The 24,797-nt window shown below is 44.5% G+C and overlaps 1 protein-coding gene across 4 annotated transcripts in view; it reads right to left on the reverse strand.

The window, feature by feature from the left end:
• OXSR1 (oxidative stress responsive kinase 1) overlaps window positions 1–20,348 on the reverse strand; it is an 84,705-nt gene extending 64,357 nt beyond the window's left edge. The window contains exon 1 of one of the 4 annotated variants that reach the window (XM_083406502.1): window positions 20,034–20,348. In XM_083406502.1, coding sequence (XP_083262628.1) covers window positions 20,034–20,106 — 73 coding nt within the window. In that variant the 5' untranslated portion in view covers window positions 20,107–20,348. Of the gene's footprint in view, window positions 1–1,187; window positions 1,309–2,524; window positions 2,688–3,124; window positions 3,234–20,033 lie in introns of those variants that run through there. The other 3 variants (XM_083406500.1, XM_083406503.1, XM_083406501.1) reach the window with 3 other exon arrangements.
• Between the last annotated feature and the right edge of the window lie 4,449 nt (window positions 20,349–24,797).

Here is a 24,797-nt window from a genome sequence, read left to right on the forward strand (position 1 = left end):
TCTTGAACTTTCTGCTACTGTATTCCCCTCTCCACCCCAAAACACTTCCAGGTCACCTTTATATCATTTGCACAACCTCAGGTCTTGAAAACTATTCAGTTATTTTGCTCATTTTTACTCTGGACACAGGACTGAGAGTGGCTGCACTGGCTTTAAAGCTGTTTTTATCAGTGCCTATTAAGAACTCTAGTATCTGAGAGATGACCTAGGTATACACACACACACACCCCACAACATAACATGTGCCCCCTTGCTACTGACAGCTCTGGAAAGCAGCGAGAGTGACGAGCCGTATGCCGTTTGCCACGTGTGTTTATTTACTCGCAGCACTATTAACATGTTCAAATTAGATTTGCCATTTGAAAACGAGCAATTATATTCCTTCCTTTCCCTTCGGCCAGGCTCCCTCCTGGGCCAATTTAAAGGGCACCTAAACTATTCAGCGTTAATTCCCTGGGATGGAGGGAAAGCAATTCTGCCGTCCCATTTCCAGCACACAGCGACCAGATCAGAATGGTACACCATTCCTCCTTAATCGCCTGCAGCTGTCTTGATGGAAGATGCCATAATAAACGCTACGATCACTGTATCCACTTCTCATCTTACTGCGGCTCAATGCTTTTTTATTATTTTTATTATTAAACAGGAACTGCTGTAGTCAAAATGGGATCCCCATTCTTCCTTTGCCTCTGAACTGCCCCTTCTCAAAATATTAGTGGCCAGTTATAAATAATATTTTAATTGGCTAGTGGGTTACTACCCCAGCGGTTTTCAAAACTGTGTCACACTTCTCAATTGCCAAAAGATGTCCAGGCAATGAGCTGACAAACCTGCACCACATTTGTAGTGGTCAGGACTGGATGAAGATTAGTAAAACAGGAACTTGTGACCATATCTCATTGGGCTAAGAGAGAAAAATAATAAAGACTCTTTTTGCCTTCTAGAAAATGCTATCAAAACAATAAATGCTGTTCCTTGCAGCGTAGCAGGTGGGCAGAGGGGTTAGTCGAAAGCAATGGTTAAAGAGCCAACGTCTCTTTTCAATAAACAGATTTAAGCAGCTGGGAGTCATTCAATCTACTTTTTCGGAGGGTTACCTTATAAAATCATAAGCCTGCAACTTCAGGGCAAACCATGAGATAAAGCTAATTCCCAAATAAGATTGTAGAAGACCTCCTTCCACATACTTGTACCGTGGCTACATATATCCAATAGGGCTGGGTGATATATCGTCCAAAACTGGTTTGAAGTCCGTAACCATTTCATCATTTTTGACCATGGCAACGTATCAAGACGTATCACCGAGAAAGTATCTTTCAACTGAAATTAAGATAGTTTTCATTTTTTAATGACGGACCTCATACAGATTCTAATATGTTAACATACTAGGACTCTGCTTATTGTGTTTCTAAATGCCACAGAAACCCAGCATATCCTTCAGGGATTTCAAGTTTTATGTCATTCTGAAGATACAAGAGCAGGTTAATCAGATTTGCGCCATTTTGCCAAGGCTCTCCAATCTCTCATACTTTTCCTTAGATGTAGGATAAAATCCTTTCCCAACTCCCCCCCCCGCCCCCAAAGCAACCATTTTCACTATCAGTATTTCACACTGTGTGGACTTTTCAAGGAGTCAAACGACACTGGGGTGTTATTTTATGTCAATTTCTCCTCAACTTTGGTCCTGAGAACTGCAAGCCTCTTGTAAAGTTTCCATATTTCAGCTGACAGACTGTGACACAAATCTCTCCCTCTGTCTTGTCACAACATATGCGTCATTGTGCCACACTGTTAAGAAATAATATGAGTCGAATTATTTCTTAACAGTATGTGACTGGAAGAATCGCACACTGATTTGTGTTGGGGGCGGAAAGGAATTCCTGAAGAAATTTCTCAACCCTTCGTTCTCTCAATGAGTTGCTTTCCGTATGCGCAGAAGAGAAAATGCTTCTCTGTAAATGTTTTCCAGGACTGGCCTTCAACTCACTCCCCGCTTCTCTACAATCCTCATTTAGCCCTCTGCCCTTAATTTTTGAAAGGGCGGAAATTTCATCTCTCTTTTTTTAAAAAATAATATTTATTAGAAGTTTAATAGTTACAGAAAAAAAAGGAAACAATAAAAAATTTAACATCAAAAATAGAAAGAAAACAAAAAAACAGTACATCGAAACAACAAGAAAAAACAAAAACATTTAAAAACACATCCAGTATTTCCATATCTCAACCTTTCATTTACTTGTTTCATCTACCTCCTCACACCTCCCTTTTTTGTATTCTAGTTCAATTTAGCTATTTCAGCAAATCCTTTCCATCTTTCTCAATTTTTTGTTCTATAATTTATCTTAACACAATCTAACTTTAAATTTTCCACTTTAGCCCATTAACAATCAGTTTTTACTTAATTCTTTATTTCATCTCTCGGGCTGAAGGCCCTTCCGCCCCATCCAAGATGGCTGCCGCCATTTTATAGCCATGACTTCAGAAAAAGAGGACAATAAAACGCCACTCTCTCTTTCCCTAGCACCCCTCTCTTTCCCTAGCTTCGCTGTCGGTATTACTCAAATTCCTGTCCATGATTCTAGGCCAGGCTTCCCCAACCTGGCACCCTGGTTGTCGAACTATAATTCCCATGCTGGCTGGGGCTGAGGGGGGTTGGAGTCCAACAACGTCCAAACGGCGCCATGTTGAGGAAGGCTCTCTTCTAGAAGTTTCCCTTCGCATTTCCTCCTATGCTCACCCACTTCCATTAAGTGGAGTTTCAAAATACCACACGCACACTTCATGGTAGCCATAGTTTAAAACCATCAGGGCCAGAAGCCTTGAAGTATTTTTAATACAAAATTGCTTTATTTTTGCTGAATGGATTCCATAAGCTCTTCGACAGTCCACTCTTAATTATGGGTTATTGAAGCCATGTTATTTAAGATGTGTAAACACGATACATGTCTTTACAGACCTCCTCAAAGGATCTTGGGAACCCCTCACAGATCTACAATTCCCAGCACCCTCTTAACTACAGTTCCCAGGGCTCTTTGAGGGCGGTGCGCTTTAACTGCCTTAAATGTGTGGTGTGTAGGCAGCCTAAGAAACTGTTAATATGGCTGCCTTTTAAAATAGAAATCACCTCGCCCTGAGGAGCACAGAGAAAAAGCAGAAGCCTCTTGGTGAGCTGCCATCATGCAGCTCCCAAGAGTGGCTCCTGCCTTCCCCAATTTCCACCACAGAAGCTTTTGAAGAGCTCTCTTTGCCCTGAGGGAATAGAAGAAACAGATACCGGCTTCCTTTAAAAACAAAAACATTTGTCTTTTCTATTTGACATTCTTGTAACAACGACCATCAATAAACCTCATTGTAAGGTCCACGTGAAAAGCAGAATAAAAAGCTTATGAAATAATATGGCTATTCTAATGGCACCTTTGTGGGGTGTTATTAATATGCCAGCATATATTGCGCAGTTTTCTTTATTGCTCATAGCCAGTGCATTATGTACTTTTCTTGACGGGGGGAAACCGACTCTTTCCAAAAGCAATTTGCCAGCATATGAGCTAATAATTTTCCTGGCCCGTCACAAGCTGCAAAATGTTTGGGTTTAGTACACAAGTATTTCAAAATATGATGCAAGAGTTCTAGTGCCTAATTTCCTTTACTAGATTCAGCTGTTATACATCAATCCTGTTATTTTTTTCATTAGCGATTCTTCTCTTCCACACAATGCTAGTTTTCCCGGTTCTTCCGACTAGTCAAATACATTGCTGTAGGAAAATAAGAGCAGCTCTGTTAGATTCAACTTCGCTGAATGCCCTGAGTTCTAGTATTATAAGAGGAAGAGGAAAATTATACCCTATCTGCTTTCTCCACCACCATGCATCATTTTTTACACCTCTATCATGTCCCCTGCTTTACTTGTCTTCTTTCCAAACTCAAAGACACCCTGAATTTCCTCAGCACTGCCTCCCTAAGTAGTACCTTGCTTCCAACCTATTTCGTTTTTTTAAAAAACACAACCACATGCCTGATAACTTTTTTAAAAAATGCAATTACACCTAATGATTTTGGTCATGTTTCACATAAATTAAACCACCAGTTGAAGTATTAATGACCTAGCAGGTTAAGGAAGGGGAGAGATTAAATAAACCCACCAGATATAATAACTACCCTATTTCCTGAATGGACAACATATTGCATATAGAAACATATATGCAAAGACTTGCATGGAGGGAAGGCAATTCATAGAATTGTCTCCACAAGTCTCCAAAGGTTGCAAACCCTTACACTGCATAGCATACATTAAAAATATTAATATAGATTTCACTTTACATCAAATAAGAACAAGCAGAAGGAAAGGGGTAATATATTAGTTCAAGCTTACTCACTTACTCCCGCCTCTAATGTGCAGGTTTCTGAAGTATCAGTCAATGAAGTTCTTCTCTGTATTCCCTTGTGCAATAGCCTCAATTTGATTAATTGATCAGAGAGCTGAACCATTTCCTCTTCACATCTACCAATTGCTCCTTGAATTCCAGAGAGATAGCTGTGCTAGTCTGCAGCAATTTAGGCCTGATTCAAATGATGCTCTTACCCGATGGCTCCCCCACAGCAAGAGAAAATGAATAATAGAATAACAGAATTGTAGAGTCAGAAGAGACCCAAAGATCCATCCCCTCCAATGCAGGAATCACAGCTAAATAATCCCTGACAGATGGCAATCAAACCTCTACTTGGAAACCTAAAAGGAAGGAGGGTCCATGGCCTTCCGAGGGAGTCTGTTCCACCATAGAGCAGCTCCTATTGTCAGAAAGTTCTGTACAGTGGTACCCTAATTCTCAAACTTAATCCGTTCCTGAAGTCCATTCCAAAACCAAAGCGTTCCAAAACCAAAGCATGCTTTCCCATAGAAAGTAATGCAAAATGGATTAATCCATTCCAGACTTTTAAAAACAACCCCTAAAACAGCAACTTAACATGAATTTTACTATCTAACAAGACCACTGGTCCATAAAATGAAAGCAATAAACAATGTACCGCAGTCACACAATCAATCAATCAGTAGCTGAACTGGGTTCCGCACAGTCACAAAAACAAAAGAGCCACAAAAACGCAAAATAAATGGAAAAAATAGGCAGCCAAAACGGTAGTGTGACACTCAAATTGGAAGTGTAACACTCAAAACGGAGCATGTTCAGCTTCCAAAAAACGTTCGCAAACTGGAACACTTACTTCCAGGTTTGCAGTGTTTGGGTTCCAACTTGTTTTGAGTACCAAGGCGTTTGAGAACCAAGGCGTTTGAGAGCCAAGGTACCACTGTAGTTGGAACCCCCTTTCTTGTAATTTGAATCCATTGCTTCAGGTCCTACCTCTGGAGCAGCAGAAAACAAACTTGCTCCATTTCCCATGTGACAGCCCTTTAGACATTTGAAGGTGGCTACGATATCACCTTTCAGTCTTCTCTTCTCCAGGCTAAACATACCCACCTCCCTTTTCCACATGCCTAAGACTTATGTACCCTCCCTCTGCTTCCCAACTACCCAACATGCTGCTCCACCACGATGCTACAGGCTTAATGTATCAATAAGGTAAAAGGTAAAGGTACCCCTGCCCGTACGGGCCAGTCTTGCCAGACTCTAGGGTTGTGCGCTCATCTCACTCTATAGGCCGGGAGCCAGCGCTGTCCGCAGACACTTCCGGGTCATGTGGCCAGCGTGACAAGCTGCATCTGGCGAGCCAGCGCAGAACACGGAACGCCGTTTACCTTCCCACTGGTAAGCGGTCCCTAGTTATCTACTTGCACCCGGGGGTGTTTTCAAACTGCTAGGTTGGCAGGCGCTGGGACCGAACGACGAGAGCGCACCCTGCTGCGGGGATTCGAACCGCCGACCATGCGATCGGCAAGTCCTAGGCGCTGAGGTTTTACCCACAGCGCCACCCGCATCCCTTTTTAATATATCAATAGGACATACAAAATCCACCATGCGCAGGCCCAGGATGATTCCCAGATATCAATCTGCTGTTCAGGCTCACATACATTGGGTTTTCACACAATGCTCTACACAAAAGTGGGACAGGACCACTGGGGCAAAAAAGGTCATTTTGTGGGAGTGATCAACAAGAGTATCATTGCATTTTGGCCGAAAGCAAGGCCCTGTAGCACCTTAAAGGTTAAAAAATGTGTATTTAGCTCATGGGCATCCCATAGGCCACTGTACGGACAGGATATTGGACTAGATCAGCCTCTAGACTGGTCTAGCAGGGTTCTCGGTCAGTCTAAGGGTACAGTCTAAACTCTAAAGGAACATGAAGCAATGGCCACATTAAAGCCTGCGTTTTGCCAGCACCTTGTTGACTGACTACCTGGGAACCCCATGTCATATTTGGTCCCATGGCAAAAGGGAGACAGCATATAAATGTAAGCAATTACAATGGACTCTTGGACTTGAAAGCATAAGCCTGCTGATTTTAGCTATAGAGTAAGGCTTCTTATATTTTTGACATAAGCTGATGAGTGAGCATCTCAACCAAACATGGCGGCCAATCTGATATGCTGTACAAAACATGAATGAGTGTGCCTTGATTCTTGGTAGGGACTATGCATGCCAACCGCACCAACTCAATTCAAAATCCATTAATACAAAAGCAGCAACAGTATGACAAGGAAGAATTCTGTGAGAGTGTGAAATACGTAGGCAGGGGCAATCTGGTAAGCATCATCCACGTGGGGCTGCGTCCAACAGTGTCACTCAGCAGACAGCGCGGCTTCTGTTAGCATATAGGGAGGGAAACCTTCTCAACTATGTGGTGATAAGGGTTTATTGGTTTATTTGTTTCCGTCTTTACTTTTATTATCATTTCCCTTTGTAATTGCAGCCTGTATAGTGGTAGCACAATATTTGAGATTAGTAACAGCAAATTTGATACAGGAGTGGTATTCTCATATTTAGTTGGTGGCCCTTATGTAAAAACTTGTCAACTGAGGGAAAGGAAGAGTCCACGGAGGGGAAAAGTCTTCTGTGAAATGGTTCTGTTTTATTAAATATTTTTCGGTCAAAGAGGGTGATTGGCTTCCTCCATCAACTCATACTGCTTTATTATTACAGGCTGGCTGAGTTAATTATTTTCCCTTCTTGTTATGCTTGGCTAGTTAATTACATAAAAGACAGCTCCTTTTATTGCTTCACTGGGTGCTTATTTGTTCATGTGTTTGCGTATTGTATATTTGCGGGAGATTTTCTGCTGTCTGCTTGTTTTGGTCTTACGTTTGCTGCAACCAAGTGTATATGTGTATATGCTCCAGGTTTTTGTTGTCTGTATTTCTTTGATATGGAAAGCCTTAACAAACTGTTCCTAAAAAAACAAAACAAAAAAGGTACTTTGTGGCGAGAAAAGAAGAAGACGAAAACATACATGGGAGCACAGTAGCTACTGGCCATGATGATTAATAATAATAATAATTTTTATTTATACCCCGCCCTCCCCAGCCGAGGCCAGGCTCAGGGTGGCTAACAAGCAATAATAAAAACAAGTTGAATGCATACAACTTAAAAACAAAATTAAAATACAAATTAAAATATTGAAACATTAAAATATTAAAATGTAGCCTCATCACAGGAGGAGAAGGAAAAGAGAAAAAAAAGAGAGGGAGGGAATCAAATTGGCTCCAAGCCAAAGGTCAGGCGAAACAACTCTGTCTTACAGGCCCTGCAGAAAGAAATCAGATCCTGCAGGGCCCTGGTCTCATGAGGCAGAGCTTTCCACCAGGCCGGAGCCAGTGTTGAAAAGGCCCTGGCTTTGGTTGAAGCTAATCTAGCTTCCTTAGGGCCCGGGACCACTAGGGTGTTGCTATTTATGGACCTTGAGGCTCTCTGTGGGGCATACCGGGAGAGGCGGTCCCATAGGTACGAGGGTCCTAGGCCATGAAGGGCTTTAAAGGTCAAAACCAGCACCTTAAATCTGACCCTGTACTCCACCGGGAGCCAGTGCAGCTGGAAAAGCACTGGGTGAATATGCTCCCATGGCAGAGACCCTGTGAGGAGCCTCGCTGCAACATTCTGCACCCGCTGGAGTTTCTGGGACAGCTTCAAGGGCAGCCCCGCGTAGAGCAAATTACAGTAGTCAAGCCTGGAAGTGACCGTCGCATGGATCACTGTGGCCAGGTTGGGACAGGAAAGGTAAGGGACCAACTGCTTGATGCGGCGAAGGTGGAAAAATGTTGCCTTGGCTGTTGCTGTAACCTGCGCCTCCATGGAAAGGGAGGCATCAAGGATTACACCCAAACTCTTAACGGAAGGCAAAACCTCCTGGCTCAAAAGCAGTGTATCTCTTAAATACTGGGAGCTGGGGAGGTTATTGCTTTCATATCCTGGTTGTGGGCTTCCCCGATGCACCTCACCGGCCACCGTGAGGAACAGAAGGCTGCTGCAAATTGACATTCTTGTGTCCATTTACAGCAGATATTTGCTGTAAGGACATTGAAAGAAGGGAAATGACTACATGGAGAATGCTGAAATGCATATGCACAGATCATCCAGTTAGAGATGCAGAACACAGAACGCACACATCTGGTATTTAAGCTGCTACATCAAGAGGCAACTCTTATTGTTGAGTAACTGAAGGAAACAAGCCTTGATCAAATAAGATTAAGCAACACAAAGCCACAAATCTCATGACAGTAGCTGAACATTGTTAGTCACTGCACTTTAAAAAAATAATGTTAATGTTTTATGTCCTTTTAATTGGCACGAATAGCTGTCTTGATTTCAAGAAAGCAAACAAAAGAATGCCAGATCATAAAATCCTTGCAATTTTCTTGGGGATAAAGCATGGAAAGTCTCTGCTGCTCCAGCAACTGGCATCCTTTGCTGCTCGACTGCAAGGCACTCCATAGGCAAAGCATCAATATGGTTGAGGTGGTGCACTAGCTAAAAAGGTCCCTCCCAGCTCCACTCCCAGGCAAGACAGTTCCACCTCAGGCTACAGCTGGTCTGGCTATTCTGGCTTGCACCAGAGCAGCTCAGGCACCTTGCTTCCCTCCCTTGCAAGGCTTCATTCAGCCCTGATTCTGGAAACCTTAAAGCAAAGCAGCCCTAACTTCACCACAAAGGAGAAATATGAACCCAACTAAAATGCAGTGTTACATATCCAGAGCTGCGCTCACAAGTTTCAAGTGCTAAAGCAAAGTAATGATTCTACCTGTGATGTAAACTTAAATCCTGCAAATTTATTATAATGCATTCTACATTCTCAATTATTTTGTGCATTTCTGCCTTGCTATTTCTTTGTAAAGGTCAAAGAAATATGCAGAATTTTAACAACTTCTTGCTGCTATTGTTTTTTAAGGAAGTTAAAAATTCAGGTCTTTGATCTGCACAAACAATAACTTTCTAAAGTCGTCAAAGCTGGTATCACTCCATGCTGCTACTCAAGTGCAACAGCCAGGCCATTCAGTAAAGGGTTAAGTGGTTCTGAAGGCACCTGACCTAAAAAAGGCAAAATTATTTTCTCCCCGTATCAGACATTGTCCTTGCTCAGTTTGTTATCATGAAAGTACAGTGGTGCCTTGCAAGACGAAAAGAATCCGTTCCGCGAGTCTCTTCGTCTAGCGGTTTTTTTGTCTTGCGAAGCAACCCTATTAGCGGATTAGCGCTATTAGCGGTTTAGCAGCTATTAGCAGCTATTAAAGACTTAAGGGATTAGCGGATTAGCTGCTAAAAGGCTATTAGCAGCTTAGTGCCTTAGAAAAAGGGGGTGTACAGGGAGATCAAGATTTGAATCCTGCCTCAACTTCGAAGATTCATTGGGTGACCTTAGGCCAATGAACCTAATCTACCCCATAGCGCTACAGTAAAAGTAAAATGGGCTGTAGGCAGTGTTCAAAATTACCCAGGCGCACTTTGCACCTATCGTCCACTTGCGACTTGACATCTCCGCCATCTGGCAGTGCATGCCTGGCAATCATTGGATCTTGACTGTTTTCACACACTAATATCACGTCCTGCAGAATTCTATCAGCTATATTGTATCTGTGGAATGAACTTTAGGGATCAAAACGCTTTTTCTGTGCAGCCTGAGCAGGAGGAGTAAACCATGTTATAGTTAATTGTAGCTTGTCTCCACTTACCCCACTGCCCTGCTCATATTCTCCAATATATTGTGAAGGATATTCTTACGTTATGAATGGTCTGTGTCACCATTAAGAAAAGCAGGTCAGAATAGGCAAATACAGTGGTGCCTTGCAAGACGAAATTAATTCGTTCTGCGAGTTTTCTCGTCTTGTGAATTTTTCGTCTTGCGAAGCACGGTTTCCCATAGGAAATGCATTGACGGTTTCCCATAGGAATGCATTGGCGGTTTTAAGAAAAAGGCGCAAGACGTTTTCATCTTTCGAAGCAAGCCCATAGGGAAATTCGTCTTGCGAAGCAACTCAAAAAACAAAAAACTCTTTCATCTTGCGAGTTTTTCGTCTTGCAAGGCATTCGTCTTGCGAGGTACCACTGTATATATGCAGACTGTCCCTGGATCAAGTGACTTTTCTTTTGAAGTTCTCAAAGTTGTCCTCTGAACTAGCCAGATGTTAAACTGATCATCAATCACAGTCAGCGCACCATTTGAAAAATACGACTAGTCCAAGAGCTGCCTTGTCCAAAATGGCAACTAGACATTCTGTTCTGGCAACTGCAACCTTGCTTTAAGGAGCCATTTGGAGCCTAACTTATATATTTGAGTTTCTAACACTGGCTGAACGAAATCATGTATGTTTCCACCTGGTCAACAGTAAAAATCATCATCATCATCATCATCATTTGAGTCCAATATTACATTCTGCACTCACTGACTCGTGTGTGTGTGTGTGTGTGTTGCACACTGCCCAAATGCATTCACTAAACCATGGCTGGCAAATTAAGGCCTGGGGGCTGGATCCGGCCCAATCGTCTTCTAAATCTGGCCGGCGGATGGTCCGGGAATCAGTGTGTTTTTACATGACACCGGCCTTGAAAAACCTACATTGGCCCCCAGTACGTTTCCGAGCACAATTCAAAGTGTTGGTGTTGACCTTTAAAGCCCTAAATGGCCTTGGCCCAGTATACCTGAAGGAGCGTCTCCACCCCCATCATTCTGCCCAGACACTGAGGTCCAGCCCCGAGAGCCTTCTGGTGGTTCCCTCACTGTGCGAGGCCAAGTTCAGGGAACCAGACAGAGGGCCTTCTCAGTAGTGGCGCCCACCCTGTGGAACGCCCTCCCATCAGATGTCAAAGAGATAAACAACTACCTGACATTCAGAAGACATCTGAAGACAGCCCTGTTCAGGGAAGTTTTTAATGTGTGACATCTTAGTGTATTTTCAGTCTTTGTGGAAGCCGCCCAGAGTGGCTGGGGAAACCCAGCCAGATGGGTGGGGTATAAATAATAAATTAGTAATAGTAGTAGTAGTAGTAGTAGTAGTAGTAGTAGAATGTGCCCTTTTATTTAAAATGCATCTCTGGGTTATCTGTGGGGCATAGGAATTCATTCCTCCCCCCCCCCCCCAAAAAAAAAATATAGTCTGGCCCCCCACAAGGTCTGAGGGACAGTGGACCGGCCCCCTGCTGAAAAGGTTTGCTGACCCCCTGCACTAAACCATACAGGGAAAGGAATAGACACAACCCAGGCTATAATCTTTGCCTCCACCAACAGCTGCTGTCTTCACATGCAGAGGATCTCCGATCTAAGTCCACAGAGACGCTGCAGCTGTTAGTCACTCCAGGCTAATCCCAGATCATGACACAGATATAATGCATACCTTGTAAATGGAATGAATCAGACCCGTGCTGAGTAATAGATTTTTTCCTCTTTTGGGCCCTAGATAAAGCAAGGACATTTCACAAGGGGATTTCCTCTCTCTCTCTCTTTAAAGCATTCAGCAAACAGCGGTGGCAAGATGGCACAATGCCCACTGGAGTAACTCAAGAGTTTTTCGTGGGTGGTTTTCAGGCAAAGAATCAGCATGAGGAAGTGTTTTTTTAACACAAAAAAAGGAGGGGAGGGAAGAAACCACAAAGTAGTTTCCTAGTAATAGTGTTTTGTATCAATGTGATTCGGAGCAGCAACATTAGCAGTTTGCCAACTTAAAGATAGCCGTTTCTCCATTCGCATACTGGTGCAAGGTTTAAGGCCTTGCACCAAGAACTCCAATATGACAACTCAAAGAGCCCCCCCCCCAAAAGAAACTATTGGCGGTTAGATATACTGTACAAGCTACAGGACATGGGTGGGAAGGGGGCGGGAAGTGGTGAGTGGGTAGAGTGAAAGTGGTTTTCTCCCCCCCCCAAAAAAATAAATAACTGAGCATAACAAAAAGACAGTGGAGGGGAAAATAAACACAACACCCAGGAATGTGGGTTTCCTAGAAAATTCTGAACGGCAAAACTGGTAATTTCTAGAACTGTGGTTCTCAAGCCATTGAGCTTCAGAACAAAAGATTGCTTGTGCCACACTGAGTTTTTTATTGATAAGAAATACATTGGAAAACAAAAAATCTGAGTTTCTAACACTGTCTCCTACCACACCCTTTGAGAACCACTTGCCTTAGAGTGTTATCCAATTCAGCCAGGTTATTTTACTTGTCAAAGCAAAACCATTTGGAACTGCCAAGCTTGCGTAATATTTCCAATTAGCATCCATTCATTGTTACTAACAAATTTACAAAATGGAAAAAGACCTGGGAATTTTTCTGCCCTATCCCGCAAGATCCATGACCTCTCACCTTTCCTCCTATGAATTACACGAGTTCTTTGCAGAGCTTTTAGTCACAGCCTGCAACGGTTGAGTATTTCAGTGCTTTCAGGAATTTGAGGGTCAAGAGAGGAGGGGGAGAAGGTAAGAAGGACGAAAATAAGAACAAGCCCATTCTTCTTGACCAATTGTCAACATGTGTTTTAACACGCAGTCCAAAATCCTGAAGCAATCTTTGAAGACCAGCAGCCAGTTGCAAGGGAGATAGTCTACAGGAAAAATAAATTAATATGATTCTTCCCCTACTAATTATTTTATTACCCTTCATTATATAAAAAAGAGCAAACACACACCAAAATAATCAGTTCTGATTCAGACTCCTTATCCCTACTATGTAACCAACATGTAAAGGTAAAGGAACCACTGACCATTAGGTCCAGTCGTGACCCACTCTGGGGTTGCGCCAATCATCTCGCTTTATTGGCCGAGGGAGCTGGCATACAGCTTCCGGGTCATGTGGCTAGCATGACTAAGCCGCTTCTGGCGAACCAGAGCAGCGCACGGAAACGCCGTTTACCTTCCCGCCGGAGCGGTACCTATTTATCTACTTGCACTTTGATGTGCTTTCGAACTGCTAGGTTGGCAGGAGCAGGGACCGAGCAACGGGAGCTCACCCCATCGCGGGGATTCAAAATGCTGACCTTCTGATCGGCAAGTCCTAGGCTCTGTGGTTTAACCCAGAGCGCCACCTGTGTCCCAACATGACAAATGTTTAAATAGACAAACGTTTCTACATCTCTGCAATTCCAACCTATGCACTTTGCTATAGCTGAAGGACGCCATCGCTGGATTCTGTATGGGGACAGAGCTTGTCCATGGGGGGGGGGGTATGCCTGAAAATTTACCTAGCTACTTATTTGTCTGACCCATTTATGAGGACCTAAGAGCAGCCTTGTCCAAAGATTTAAATCTATCAGCTGAAAGACTTACAGGGCACTTGATTAACTTTTCTTGGGGGGGGGGCACTTCTGAAAAGGCGACCTGCTTTGCCTTCAGAGCAGCATTTTATATATATTACATTTAAATCTCATAACTAATATCTCTATTCTTTTCCTATTTTGTAACATTTCATATATTTCTCTTTACAAAACTTCTTGTAGTCCTACTAGCGTAATTTGTTGATTACAATTGCTCTTCGAATAGTTCATATACTTCTTCCAATCTTCTGTAAATCTCTGGTCCCGCAGGTTTGGAATCCTTCCTGTCATTTTATCCAATTCTACGTAGTCCATTAATTTTATCTGCCATTCTTCTTTCATCAGAATTTCTTCTTGCTTCCGTTTCTGGGCTAACAATACTCTTGCCCCTGTTGTTGCATATAAAAACAATTTGACATCCTGCCTATTAATATCCTGACCTGTAATACCAAGTAAAAATGATTCTGGTTTTTTAAAAAATGTATATTTCAACATCTTTTTCATCTCGTTATAAATCATTTCCCAGAAGTTCTTTACCAGAGCAGCATTTTTAAGGAGGGAAGTTTGTGGGGACGACAAGTCAAATTCTTCAGTGGAACAATTTTCTATTTGACAGAATGCCCAGTTTTAATCACAATTTTAACTGGGTAATAGTACATTTTGCTTTGTTTTGCGCATCTTGTTTTGTAATGGCTTCAGCTACACAAATAAAACTAAAGGAAACTAAAGGAAATAGGACCCAACTTAGCAGCAACCACTTACAACCAAACTACACATTACATGGGACATGCAAGCTACCACCAGCCAAGGCATCTTCAGTAGAACTTAGCTGAAGCAGCCAAGCCATCCAATCTCAATCAGGGTTTCCCTGCCTCCCGCTCCACTTCATTTGACCCCCCCTTGCAGGCAGCGGAGAAGCAGAGCATTGGCATCTGTACGCCTTTCCTAACCAGTGATGGCATCATAAAGCTCAGCATCTTTGCATCAGACACTGGCTCCAGGGGACTTGGTCCCTTTTCATACTGTGAAGCTGTCTGTGCAAGCCTGCAACATTCATGTCAGAGACCAAGTATGCTTAAACAGAAGCAGACCTCTTTAGCAGGTTTGTGCTTCTACTTCCCTATTACAGTACGGACAGCATTTGATCCAAAGCAATTTCCAGAAGAGCAGTATCTTGTCTTGTCTGGCTCCACGTTTTCTCAACCTAACTCACAGACATGGTACAGCTGTCCAACGCAGATCTGGGAACGAAGGCGTTTGAAAGCTGCTGGAAAAGGAACATTTAAGTGCTCTTTTCCCTTCTTCTAAAATTTGAACCGATAGGTTCTTTTTCCTCTTCCTCCCCACACACCTCTTAAATGAGTCATGTTACTTGTGATTGCTGTAGAAGCCAGACAAAGGGCACCAGCCCTATTCACCTGCTGCTGCCTTCACTAAAAATAAACAGCATGGATTGGACAGCAGGCACACACATGCAAACTCCAGACCATCACCTGAGGAACAGGACAGACAGATAGCAGAGCAACGGTCTCAGTGGTGGAGTTTGACCTTTAAGTGACTCATTTGCTTATGAGAGCCTGCCAGGGCTGACACCCCAACGCTCAGCCACGATGCGCATGGGAGCTTTTTCTGAATGATGAAAACGGGACAGTTAACTTGTCAAACTACTAGCCCAACTGAATGTGACACAATTCCTTATCTCTAAGGTATTGATCACATAAACATGGCAGCCAGGAGAGGGTTTGGAGTCACTCACAATTTTGCAGGGGAAAGAGACAAAAGGGAGTGCCGTGGGACAGCCTACTGAGGAACCAACCAACAATATTGGTTCAGAAATCAGAAGTCTTCAAAGGAGAGACCGTGTCACCAGTATTTTCCAAGAGGCAGTTCTTCCACAGCTATGATGCATAACAGCAGCTACCACAGTCCAACAAACCAATAGGTGGGCTTGGAATGCCCCATCTGTCCTCAAGATAGCTCCAAGAAATGTGAAGACCTCCAACACTACCATGGATTAAGACTCTCGCAACGAGGGTGGTTCCATCCCTGGCCTTTCCTGGAAAGCCATCTTCTAGGACAAGGATAGTCAACAGAATACTCCCCAGATGTTGAAAGACTCCAACTCCCATCAACCTCAGCCTGCAATGGCCAGGAATTATGAGCTGCAGTCCAACAATATCTGGAGAGCACTATTTTGGCTACTCATGCTCACGAGCCTAATGCGCTTACTACACACTGCTCTCATGGGCCTTCCATTGCCTTCACTTCCCATCTCCCCTGCCTTCACATTCTACTGGATTTTTGCATGCACCCTCTTGCAGCACCATTCATCACCATCAGCCTGTCTATTCCCTTCTGGTCCTGTAATCAGCTACCATCCCCATACTTCACCCTGCTGCATCTTTCCCAGATATCTCACCAAAGTGCCTGTTGATTCCCTTGGACCTCTCAGCGGCTTTTGATACCATCAATCACAGTATCTGTCTGGTTACTTGTTGCCTGGTTTGGGGCCCAGAGGACCTACACGGCAACGATGGTGCTCTCACTTGGATGGTTGATTCAAGGAATTATTACTCTGGGGGGTTATTGCCCTGACCTATCTCAGTTATGCCATGGGGTTCAACAGGGCTCCATTTTATCCCCCGGGCTATCTAACACCTACATGAAACCACTGGGAGAGGTCACGGAGGGGTGGGGGCTGGTGTGTCACCAATATGCGGGTGACACCCAGCTCTTTATCTCCTTTTCATCTAATCCAGGTAACTCAGTGGGTGTTCTGAACCACAGCTTTGGCATGGAAATGGAATGAATGACAGCCCGTGAATGGAGCCTCAATCCCGGCAAGGCAGAGGAGCTGTTAGTGCAGCCTTTGCCAAGTTGATCTCAAGAAGCGGAACTAGTGGGTGGTTCATCTGCTCATTTAATGGTTCACATTCTGCTCCATCCATCCAAAGAAGGAGGTTTGACAACTGGGGGTGCTATTTGATTCAGCACAGTCACTTTCATCAGCTTTGGCAGACAGGCCAACTACAACTTTAGTTGGGCAGAGATAGCCTTACAACGGTTAATGAGGTTCTGGTAACCTCCTAGTGAGGTTATTACAGCAACACAGTGATATGCATGGGGCTGGAAACTTCAACAGGCCTAGAGTGTGGGGCACCAGGGTTATCGTAACTGGGGCTGGCAGGTATGATCACATCACACCAGGCTCGGTGACCTGCACTGGTTTCCAGCCAGGGATATGGGACGGAAAAATCTCACGGGGGAAATTCCATCTTATATGTTCGTTTGAAACGAAGAAGAGATGCCAACGGTAATAAAAAAATTAGGCAAGCAGGGCAGTTTCAGAAAAGTTCGGCTTTTTAAAACAACGCGAGTGGAACGAAAACGCTGAATCAGATCACTCCTGTGGGAGTGATCTGCATTTTCCAATGCAAACTGAAAACGTTGATAAAAATTCACAGGAGAAATTTACAATTCACAGCTTTCTGGAAAACCCACAGCCCTGATTTCCAAGCCCAATCCAAAGCACCCTTAAAGGCCTCAACAGCTTGTGACTAGCTTGGATCACTTCCAGTCAGGTATCCCTTAAGAATAGATCTTCAGCGGAGGTGCTTCTCCAGGTTTCCATCCTAATGAGTCAAGGTGAGAGGTCACCAGGAGGAGGGCCTTTTGCAGTGTTGGCACCCCAGTTGCATATTATTTTTCTTAGAGAGGCTCATCCGATACTTCTGTTATGGTCTTTCCAGTGCCAACTAAACATCTGTTTTTTGGTTTTTTAAAAAAATCCCATAACTTTTAATTATATAGTTTTGATGAGGGGACATTTCAGATCATTGGCACTAATCCATGCTGGGCTTCAGGATGCTTTTATAAAAAAAATTTAGATCGCTTTGTGTCCAAACACTTTTTTAGACTGACTCTGCTGATTTTGATAAAACCAGAGGACTTGGTTGATGAGCGGTACAGAGGTATCACAAATACATAGCAAACTTCCTTGGACTTGGGACTAGGGCTTCCTTTAGCTTTGGGCACCAACTCTATGGACCCACTATCCATTCCAAGGTCACAAATGCTGATGTCCTCCCAATGAACTCACACCCCAAGGCGGGGGAGAGGAGTCACCACACAAGGGTAGGTGTCAGGATGAAGGGCGGCAAACACTGTATCAGCAATACATTATAAATTTGCAAGGCTGCACCAACACTAAAATGCTTGCTTTGCAAGCCCACAATGACTTCCACAATGAACAGACCCCCAAATCTCCAGCAGCTAACACCTCCTCAAGAGTTTTGACCTCTTCCTGAGCTTTACAGATGCCCCTCCGAGAACTGAAATGCGAGAGCATCTGTTACAGCAAACTAAAGATGCAAAGAGGAAATATAAAAAATGAAAATTCTATTGTGCACCTTGTATCTCCACAGCTCCAGGAAGAGAAAGTTTGTCGGAGAGCAAGGATCCAGTTACAAAAACCTTAAATGATAGCAGAGCCACACCCCCAGAGCTTTCAAACCACAGGTATTCAAAGCACCTCATCCCTCGAGCATCATTAACAGGGAGAGTAGCTGCAGGCCTGCAGATACCTACAACCCAGTACAAAGTCGCAACACACCATTCCCCTGGGAGAAGACAGAGATCCCACAAAAGCCTACAGTGCTAACGCCAAGAGATATCATCTGTAGAGCTTCGTACAGGAACACACACATCCAGGAGTAGGCGTACTGAACTGGTAGCATGTAACTATAGCTGTGTGCCTGCAAGATAAGATCCAGGTCTTTTAACTGTGTACAAAATGGGGGTGCATACAATTCTATCATGCATGAGAACACTCAAGTGCTCCTTCACCTCCAAATCAGGCACAGGTTTATTTATTACGTTCATATCCCACCTTTCCACCAAAGAACCCAAGGAGTCATATATGGTTCTGCTCTCCCCCTTTTATATTCACAACAACCCTGTGAGGTGGGTTAGGCTAAGAGATGGTGACTGGCCCAGGGTTAGCCAGTGAGCTTCAAGGCTGAGTAGGGATTTAAGCCCTGATTTCTCAGGTCCACGGTAATCACTTCAGCACACTCCAAATTCCACAGAATCTCATACATTTACCACAGCCAAGCAGCTCAGGGCACACATGTTCACACATGCACTAACACCTTAGCCCCGACTTCGCATGAGAAAGCATGACTCTCCCACCTAGCTAAGAAGCAGCAAGCTCCACAGTATTTTGAAAAGCAAGAATGCCAATGCAAAACCTTTCCCCAGACGCAACTGACATAGACCATGAGCTCCCGGGAGACACACATGGTCCTCCAGATGAATGAAAAAAAGGCATCCAGAAAAACTATTATTTCCGGAACTGGGTCACCCGCCAGCACCAAAGCACACGTGCGGCAGGCGCAACGCATGCAAAGCCCCCACCTCCAAAGCACCGCCACCCAGCACCACCCCCCACACAGCTCCAGGAAAGAGGCTTGCCTGTCACCATTAAGAGCTGCCGGGCACACATCCTCACATATATGCACAACCTGCACACGCCCGTAAGCACACAATGCCCACTCTGTCCTTTTCGTTGCATGAACATGACACACGCAATTCCCTACATTAATTTTGGTTCTTTCCGGGCTGCAATCCAGAGCACTATTCACAACCTCTTTGACCTCAGCAAGACTTGCAGCCAGAAAAGGACATTTAAGATCAGGGTCAAGGTGTGCCATACATATATTTATACACATACACACACGTATATATATATATGTGTGTGTGTGTATACACATATATATATACACACACATATACATACACACAGACACATCACATATATGATTTCCACTCCGCAAGCACGACATATAAGGTGCCCACAATGCTTGGCTCAGAAGTGTTTCCTCCCCAGGGGCAGAGGACTCCGTTTCACAAGGGAGGCCACCCTGTCGACACAAAACAGTCACTGTAAACCCATCTGGGCCCTTTGGCCCCAGATTTCTGGGGAAAGAGAAAGTGTCAGATGCCCTGACACAGACCTGGAGAGGCCAGCCCTTCGCAGACCTACGCACTCCCAAGTGCACACGCGAAAATGCCAGGCAGAGAGTCACACCCCCTTGTGCTCCTCTCCTCCAGCTGAAAGGCAGGATTAAATGCTGCACACGGGAGTCCCAACACACAGAAAGCGAGGGAGAGGGAGGAGAGCAACTCCACACACACACGGTGCAAAAGTGCAGCCCCCCTAGAAAATGCAAGATCCAACCTCCTCTTCCTTGCATTTTGGCCACGCCAGGCCTAGCTGGAGAGATGTGGGGAGGGAGCAGCAGCACCCCCGGCCTCCTCGTCCTTCCCACCCCCCAAGTGCCCGGCCCCACTCACCAATCACCTCCTGCAGCTCGTAATCATCCTTGTTGATGGACCAGGGCAGGGAGCTGGAGTCTTCAGCAGCCATGGCACCAGCAGCTGCTTCCCCCAGCACAGGCAAAAAAGGAAAAAGGGAAGGCTGGCAGGCCTGGCCCCCAAAGGCAGGGAAGTGGGGAGAGAAGGGGGGAGGGAGAAGAATGAGACCGGAGCCTGCCTTGAGTTTTCCCACGCACAGCAGCCTGCCTCCTGCTCCCGCTTCCCTCCTCCTAACAGGGGCCAAACTTAGCCTGCTCTTCCCACCTGCCCATGCCCAGAAGCGCGCGGTGACGTCACCCCGCACGGCGCGCGTCTTCCGCACGAGGTGGGGAGGACGCCGACGCCATCTTGAGCGTGGCGTCCGCTTGACTTGTCGCTTACAGTATATTATGAAACAAGGGCATGACTTCGGGTGGTGTGAGGTTTTTTTTCTAATATATATAAATATATGTATATACTCCACGAACGGGCCCACCTACTCCCGTTCTCCCGCCCGGCGCCGGGTTGTACCACGAGTGCGGAAAGGAGGCTGAGGCGATGGGCGCCGCACCCAAGATGGCGGAAGGCGCATTCTTCGTCTTCGCTCGTCTCGAACGAGCCGGGAAGGAACCACGCTCCTGTGGGGCTGGGCGGCGCTGATTGGTGAGTGGGCGAGGTGGGGATGGATACCCTGCCGGGCATTGGCTTGCTTGGGTGTCCGTCACGCTTCGTTCCCGCCTTTGTCCCTTGGCAGGACTTGGTTGCTGGGGAGGAGGACTGAGATGAACAGAGGAGGGCTTGGCTTCATGTTGCCTTTTGCTGGGAAGGAGGAAGAGTTGAGCTGGGTTGGGTAGGAATGCAAAGCATTTGCCAAGCTAGGAACTGTAGCTCGGGAGATTTTTGCTCAGTATTTCAAATGCTGCCACTTGGGCAAAGGTGTCTCTGAGCATGCACAGAGTGCTTTTCTCCTTTTTTAAAAAAATCTCTGTAAAAGGGAAGCCTGTTGAATGTGCATAGCTTCTCCCTGCGATTGGCAACCCTGTTGTGTTGCAACCTTATTTTCTATCTCCTTTTCTCCGTGAAAACTTCATTGTGTGCAGAAAATAACTTGCAAAGCTTTGAACAACATCTGCTAAGACTTCCATTAAAAGTCTGGCGTTTGGCACAAGCCTAGTTTTCAGGTGTCTCTTCATGCCAAGAGGCCTGTTCAGATAAGCCAGCCATTTAAAAAATGATTATTATTGTACCGTTTTTCTGACACATTATTATTTTCACTCGCAATATGTTGCTGTACGCTACTTTGGTATTTTATATCAGCTGTTTATAAATATTTCTTTAAATTAAAATAGAAATAAACAAGGCCCTAGTAGGGCTTGTGCCATTTCTCAAAAAGACCAGTCTTAAAGCAGTATCATTGTACTTTACACAGTCATGACTTTCCCCCCAAAGACTTCTGGGAAATGTAGTTTGTTAAGGGTGCTGATAATTTTTAGGAGAGCCTTGTTCCCCTCAAAGAACTACATTTCCCAGGATTTTTGGGGGGAAGCCAGGACTGTACAAGGTGATAGGATACAGTTTTAAATGTACAGTGCAAATTAGGTCTAAGGGAGTGATGAAAACCTCCACTGTCCATATGTATGATCTGGCCAGATTGTGATGTTTAGTGTGCTGGTATTCGTATTTATTTTTGTACCTACTATAGTTATTTAGATGAATGGATAGGCTGCTTAGTCAGAAAACTCTCTTAAGTGTTTTACATAATAACATTATTCATGTCACAGCTCAGGACCCAAATATCTGTAAGATAACCTTTAAAGCCTGCCCTTGCTTTAAATTAAAGAGGCTTTCCTAGTGATCCCTAGGTAGGAGGAGGTACATGATCCCCTTTGAGGAAAATGGAGAGGGTGCCAAGACAAGATCTGGCCCTCTTGGTGGTGGCTTCCAGATTATGGAATGCTCTCCCCAGTGAGATGTGCCTGGCACCATCACAGTCAACCTCTAGGTGCTGGGTGAATATGTTTTTATTTATCCATTTATCCTTTTTATGTTATTGCAGGATGAGCTCTTATAATCAATAATGTATTTTGAGATTTTGGTGTTTTTTAATTATTATAAGTCACTTTGAAACTATTTTTTTTGTAGTAAGCAAACAAATATATGCAACCAATAATGGTGATGATGTAAGTGCCCAGAGAAGGGCCAAAATCAAATATCTTTAATACGGTCAATGATCAGCAAGCAGAGAAGGGCCTTTTCAGTGGTGGCTCCTTACATATGGAAATCTCTCCCTACTGAGGTGTGTCTCGTTTCATCTCTTTATCGCTTCATGTGGTTGGTCAAGAGATGCTTATGGGGGAGGAGCAACTGCTGCTACTAGTAACTATCATTCAGTGAATAGTTGTGTGTTTCTTAATGGGCTGTACTATTCTTGCGGATTTTATGTATTCTTGCCTGCTTGTTTTTCTTGCAAAGCACCCTGTGGCCAGTACAAATGGTAGCATAGAAATCATCTAAATAAATAAATCACTCTGTACCTGGGTAGACAGGAAGTAGATCTGGATCTACTGGTATCTTTGGGTGATCCACAGTAGGCAGGCAAGGATTTTTGACTCACAATAGTTTACCAATAGCACAATGAACAATTCTCTGACTCGGCCTGCCTTGCGGTAATACCTCACATATGCCTCACGTTTTCCTCACCTGTAAAATATTTGTATTGTCTTTGACCAAATATTTTGGGCAGATTCCTGGCCAACTTTGGGATTTTATGTTAGGATCCTTGAACTGTACTAATGCCAGTGTGTGTGTGTGTGTGTGTGTGTGTGTGTGTGTAACTGTATACAAATAAATTGATATATTGCCTCGGTCCTAGACCTGGCTAGACTAAAGTGGGCTTGCTCCTGCTAGGCCAGCTATCAAGGCAACCTAGTAAAGATAAAGGGACCCGTGACCATTAGGTCTAGTCGTGGCCGACTCTGGGGTTGCGGCACTCATCTTGCTTTATTGGCCGAGGGAGCCGGCGTACAGCTTCCGGGTCATGTGGCCAGCATGACTAAGCCGCTTCTGGCGAACCAGAGCAGTGCAAGGAAACACCGTTTACCTTCCCGCTATAAAGCGGTACCTATTTATCTACTTGCACTTTGACGTGCTTTCGAACTGCTAGGTTGGCAGGAGCAGGGACCGAGCAACAGGAGCTCACCCCGTCGCAGGGATTCGAACCACCGACCTTCTGATCGGCAAATCCTAGGCTCTGTGGTTTAACCCACAGCGCCACCACAAGGCAACCTGCTCTGCCTTAAATACCCCTGTTCTTGCAAATGGCCCTAAATTGTTTCTTAATGGCCCTAGATTGGCCAGGTCAGGGTTTTGTGGGTTGTTGTTTTTTGTATTGGCTCTTCAGCTTGTATTTCTCCCTTCACATCCCAAATAATCAAAATCTTACCATTTATTAATTTCTAGGATTTAGGGGAGTCCCCCCTCCTCCAGAAAACCCTATAACAATACAAACACAATAGAAGTATGCAGGTTCCTTAAGAAAGAGCCTTGTAATCATTGCTGGGCTGCAAGAGTCCCAAACCTGATCTGTCCTGATTGCATTTGTTTCAAGACTTGCGATTGTTTATGTCACACCAGAATAGCTGGAAAGACCAGCTAGTCTGGCAGAGAGGACCAGTTACCACTGGTTTTGAGTTATCACTGGCTGGAAAGCAAATACTGTTTTCTTGGTTCTTTCTCCCTGTTTCCCTCAGTCTCAAATGTTTTCTCTCTCTCTATTAGTTATAGAAATAGTTGGATTCACCTTCAGGTAGTCGGAGAGTCTTTGGGGGCGCCCAGACTCTGCATTTTTCAGGAGGGAGTCAAGCACGTATCTGAATTTTAGGTAGTTAAAGCTCTCTCTCTTATCCTAGCACAGCAGATTCACATTTTTAAAAACCAACAACATTTTGAGGTTTGGAAAATAACAGGGAAACGCATTGAAAAGTGTAGGGCGGGTGGAAAACAGCAAGACGTGTAAAGCAGCCCACAGACAAATGCAGATGAAGGCTTGTTGTCACATAACCTTCCTGCGAACAATTCAGGACAAATGCTAAAAACAACAACCCACCGGACATAGCTGAACTGTCTCTTGGTGGAAACAAATCAGGAAAAATGCTGAATAAATAGGTTATCTGGGGGAGATCGGAACGGCAATCCACTGAGAGCATGCTGCAGAATACACCTGCAGAAACAACTTGCCTCGCCACATTTTATTGAGGATAAAAATGGAGAGATAACATGGGACCCTGAACTCTAGAGGACAGGTGCAATTCACCGTTATAAAATAAATAGCAGACCTCGGATTCAAGAACCTTCAGTACGGAAAAGGAGAAGTGGAAAGAAACCACCATATGTACGCGTAGTCGCACCCTGGCACTCACGTTGCTTAATCTGCTTGCACGATTGTTTGTGTGTGGCATGCTAGTTCCGCTTGCTTCCCAACCGGAAATGTGCTGGATTGTCCACAATTTTATCCTTTGGGCCAGTTGCCAAAACTGGAAGGTGAAACGGTTTGAGAAATGCCAACGCAGCGGAGCGGATCTTGCAAGTTGTGTGCATGTTTGCTTTTTACTCATCGGCTGACTGGGCCACCGTATTTTCCGCTCTATAAGACGCACCAGACCACAAGATGCACCTAGTTTTTGGAGGAGGAAAACAAGAAAAAAAATATTCTGCATCTCAGAAGCCAGAACAGCAAGAGGGATCGCTGTGCAGTGAAAGCAGCAA

Source organism: Podarcis tiliguerta, assembly GCF_965153285.1.
Source record: "Podarcis tiliguerta genome assembly, chromosome: 12".
Classification (NCBI taxonomy): Eukaryota; Metazoa; Chordata; class Lepidosauria; order Squamata; family Lacertidae; genus Podarcis; species Podarcis tiliguerta.